A 3,758-nucleotide genomic window follows, 5' to 3' on the forward strand; every position below is an offset into this window, starting at 1 on the left:
ACAGACACACACACACACACACACACTAACAGACTGAAGCATCCATCCCAGGGATCAACGCTAAGGATTTTTTCTTCTGGTCCGGTCGGGCCAGTGGTTCAAATGTTTACTTGCCCTGCCAATATTTTCACTGGGCCTGCCACAAAAAATAAAATAGTTGCCGTTGTCATTGTTTTTGATCTGTTATCTTGTATTCTAATAAATAAGCTTATATGACACCAATATTTTAGATACCAATTAAATTTTACAATTCTCTATTTCAATTTCGGTACCACAGCAAAAATCACTAGCCAAAAATAAACATAAATATAAAGTTTAAACATTATTAAAGACAAGTGGCCTGCCACAAAAAATAGAATAGTTGCTGTTGTCATTGTTTTTGATCTGTTATCTTGTATTCTAATAAATAAGCTTATATGACACCAATATTTTAGATACCAATTAAATTGTACAATTCTCTATTTCAATTTCGGTACCACAGCAAAAATCACTAGCCAAAAATAAACATAAATATAAAGTTTAAACATTATTAAAGACAAGTGACCGCCAATAAATAAGAACAAATGAACAAGTTACAAGTAATAGCACAATTAAATATAGGCATATAGCACAAAAATAGAAATTAAATTATGCTTTAGGTTTTTATGTTTGTAGATGTTCAGGTACAGAAATGGAAAAATTACATATAAAATAACATTTGCTTATTCTTCACTCTGTGTTGCACCTTGATTTTTCATAGCCATTTGAAATTAGAAGCAACCACTGCATTTTAATCATGAATTGAAAGAAAAGTGCAATGTTTGATTTATATTAGGCTGTATAATCTGAAGCAAAAACAGAATAACCTGACTTTAGCTTTGTGAAATTATGCTACATAAAACATCTGCATGAAACAGAAACAGCAGAAGCTCTGAATGAGACGCAGATTCACTCTCTGACCGCAGGCGGTGCTTATGGTACAGTAATACAGCGTTTCCTTGGTTACCGCTGAAAACACAGCAGCGCTTAGGGAAGGTGATACAGCGTTTCCTTGGTTACCGCTGAAAACACAGCAGCGCTTAGGGAAGGTGATACAGCGTTTCCTTGGTTACCGCTGAAAACACAGCAGCGCTTAGGGAAGGTGATACAGCGTTTCCTTGGTTACCGCTGAAAACACAGCAGCGCTTAGGGAAGGTGATACAGCGTTTCCTTGGTTACCGCTGAAAACACAGCAGCGCTTAGGGAAGGTGATACAGCGTTTCCTTGGTTACCGCTGAAAACACAGCAGCGCTTAGGGAAGGTGATACAGCGTTTCCTTGGTTACCGCTGAAAACACAGCAGCGCTTAGGGAAGGTGATACAGCGTTTCCTTGGTTACCGCTGAAAACACAGCAGCGCTTAGGGAAGGTGATACAGCGTTTCCTTGGTTACCGCTGAAAACACAGCAGCGCTTAGGGAAGGTGATACAGCGTTTCCTTGGTTACCGCTGAAAACACAGCAGCGCTTAGGGAAGGTGATACAGCGTTTCCTTGGTTACCGCTGAAAACACAGCAGCGCTTAGGGAAGGTGATACAGCGTTTCCTTGGTTACCGCTGAAAACACAGCAGCGCTTAGGGAAGGTGATACAGCGTTTCCTTGGTTACCGCTGAAAACACAGCAGCGCTTAGGGAAGGTGATACAGCGTTTCCTTGGTTACCGCTGAAAACACAGCAGCGCTTAGGGAAGGTGATACAGCGTTTCCTTGGTTACCGCTGAAAACACAGCAGCGCTTAGGGAAGGTGATACAGCGTTTCCTTGGTTACCGCTGAAAACACAGCAGCGCTTAGGGAAGGTGATACAGCGTTTCCTTGGTTACCGCTGAAAACACAGCAGCGCTTAGGGAAGGTGATACAGCGTTTCCTTGGTTACCGCTGAAAACACAGCAGCGCTTAGGGAAGGTGATACAGCGTTTCCTTGGTTACCGCTGAAAACACAGCAGCGCTTAGGGAAGGTGATACAGCGTTTCCTTGGTTACCGCTGAAAACACAGCAGCGCTTAGGGAAGGTGATACAGCGTTTCCTTGGTTACCGCTGAAAACACAGCAGCGCTTAGGGAAGGTGATACAGCGTTTCCTTGGTTACCGCTGAAAACACAGCAGCGCTTAGGGAAGGTGATACAGCGTTTCCTTGGTTACCGCTGAAAACACAGCAGCGCTTAGGGAAGGTGATACAGCGTTTCCTTGGTTACCGCTGAAAACACAGCAGCGCTTAGGGAAGGTGATACAGCGTTTCCTTGGTTACCGCTGAAAACACAGCAGCGCTTAGGGAAGGTGATACAGCGTTTCCTTGGTTACCGCTGAAAACACAGCAGCGCTTAGGGAAGGTGATACAGCGTTTCCTTGGTTACCGCTGAAAACACAGCAGCGCTTAGGGAAGGTGATACAGCGTTTCCTTGGTTACCGCTGAAAACACAGCAGCGCTTATGGAACAGTGATACAGCGTTTCCTTGGTTACCGCTGTAAACATGGCAGCGCTTATGGAACAGTGATACAGCGTTTCCATGGTTACCGCTGTAAACACAGCAGCGCTTGTGATACAGTGTTTCCTTGGTTACCGCTGTAAACACAGCAGCGCTTATAATACAGTAATACAGCATTTCCTTGGTTACCGCTGTGTAAACAGCAGCGCTTATGGAACAGTGATAAAGCGTTTCCTTGGTTACCGCTGTAAACACAGCAGTGCTTATGGTACAGTGATGCAGCGTTTCCTTGGTTACCGCTGTAAACACAGCAGCGCTTATGGAACAGTGATACAGCGTTTCCTTGGTTACCGCTGTAAACACAGCTGCGCTTATGGAACAGTAATACAGCGTTTCCTTGGTTACTGCTATACATATTTACACTAATTTAAATGCATCATACGGAGACAATGAAAAAAAAAATGCCATTTTTGAAAACAGTCAGTTCCATTCCCCTCAGAAACACATTCATGTAAAATTCGATGTTTGGATTTTCTTCCTATATTTTGCGCATCGTGAACCGTGATCTTGTTCTGCCTGCTACAGTATTTTCTCATCTTTGTGTCCTTCTTCAGACGCGGCTGTTCACACAGAACACCGCACTCGAGTACTGAAAGGAGTTATCTTTCGCGCCCAAATGCTTTTTAATCGCTTGAATTTTTAAATTAACAAGTCTCAAAAACACATGCAACTGATAAAATGTCGTGCAGTGGCCCGATCGGGCAAGTGACAAATCAGTCTACTGTCCCGAACGTCTTTCACGCTGGCCCCGGGCCATCGGCAGTCCTTATTGTCCAGCCCTGCATCCACACATCTGTGTGTGTGTGTGTGTGTGAATCTGTGTGTGTGTTTTAGGTTGTGATGTGATCAGTCTGGCGGAGTTGAGTGAGTGAGTGTGAGTGAGTGTGTGTGTGTGTGTGTGTGTGTGTGAGAGAGTGAGTGTGTGTGTTAATGTCTCTCTCTCTCTCTCTCTGTCTCAGGGCGTGACGTGATCGGTCTGGCGGAGACGGGTTCGGGGAAGACGGGAGCGTTTGCTCTTCCTATCCTGCAGTGTCTGCTGGCGTCTGCGCAGCGGCTGCACTCTCTCATCCTGACTCCCACGAGAGAGCTGGCCTTCCAGATCGCAGAGCATTTCGACGCGCTGGGCTCCAGCATCGGTGTCAAGACCGGTGACTATCACACACACAGACACTCACTCACACACACGCACTCACTCACTCACTCACTCACTCACACACTCACTCACTCACACACACACTCACTCACTCACTACAGACGTTATCC

At 44.9% G+C, this 3,758-nt stretch overlaps 1 protein-coding gene across 1 annotated transcript in view; it reads left to right on the forward strand.

Annotated features, from left to right (window-relative positions):
• The window catches only part of ddx47 (DEAD (Asp-Glu-Ala-Asp) box polypeptide 47), a 36,620-nt gene that overhangs the window by 4,598 nt on the left and 28,264 nt on the right, over nucleotides 1–3,758 (forward strand). Inside the window, 1 exon segment of the mRNA XM_016567349.1 lies at nucleotides 3,455–3,644. Within this exon segment, the coding sequence (XP_016422835.1) occupies nucleotides 3,455–3,644 (190 nt within the window).

This window comes from Sinocyclocheilus rhinocerous, unplaced genomic scaffold, assembly GCF_001515625.1.
Source record: "Sinocyclocheilus rhinocerous isolate Xijiao unplaced genomic scaffold, SAMN03320098_v1.1 scaffold3155, whole genome shotgun sequence".
Taxonomy (NCBI): domain Eukaryota; kingdom Metazoa; phylum Chordata; class Actinopteri; order Cypriniformes; family Cyprinidae; genus Sinocyclocheilus; species Sinocyclocheilus rhinocerous.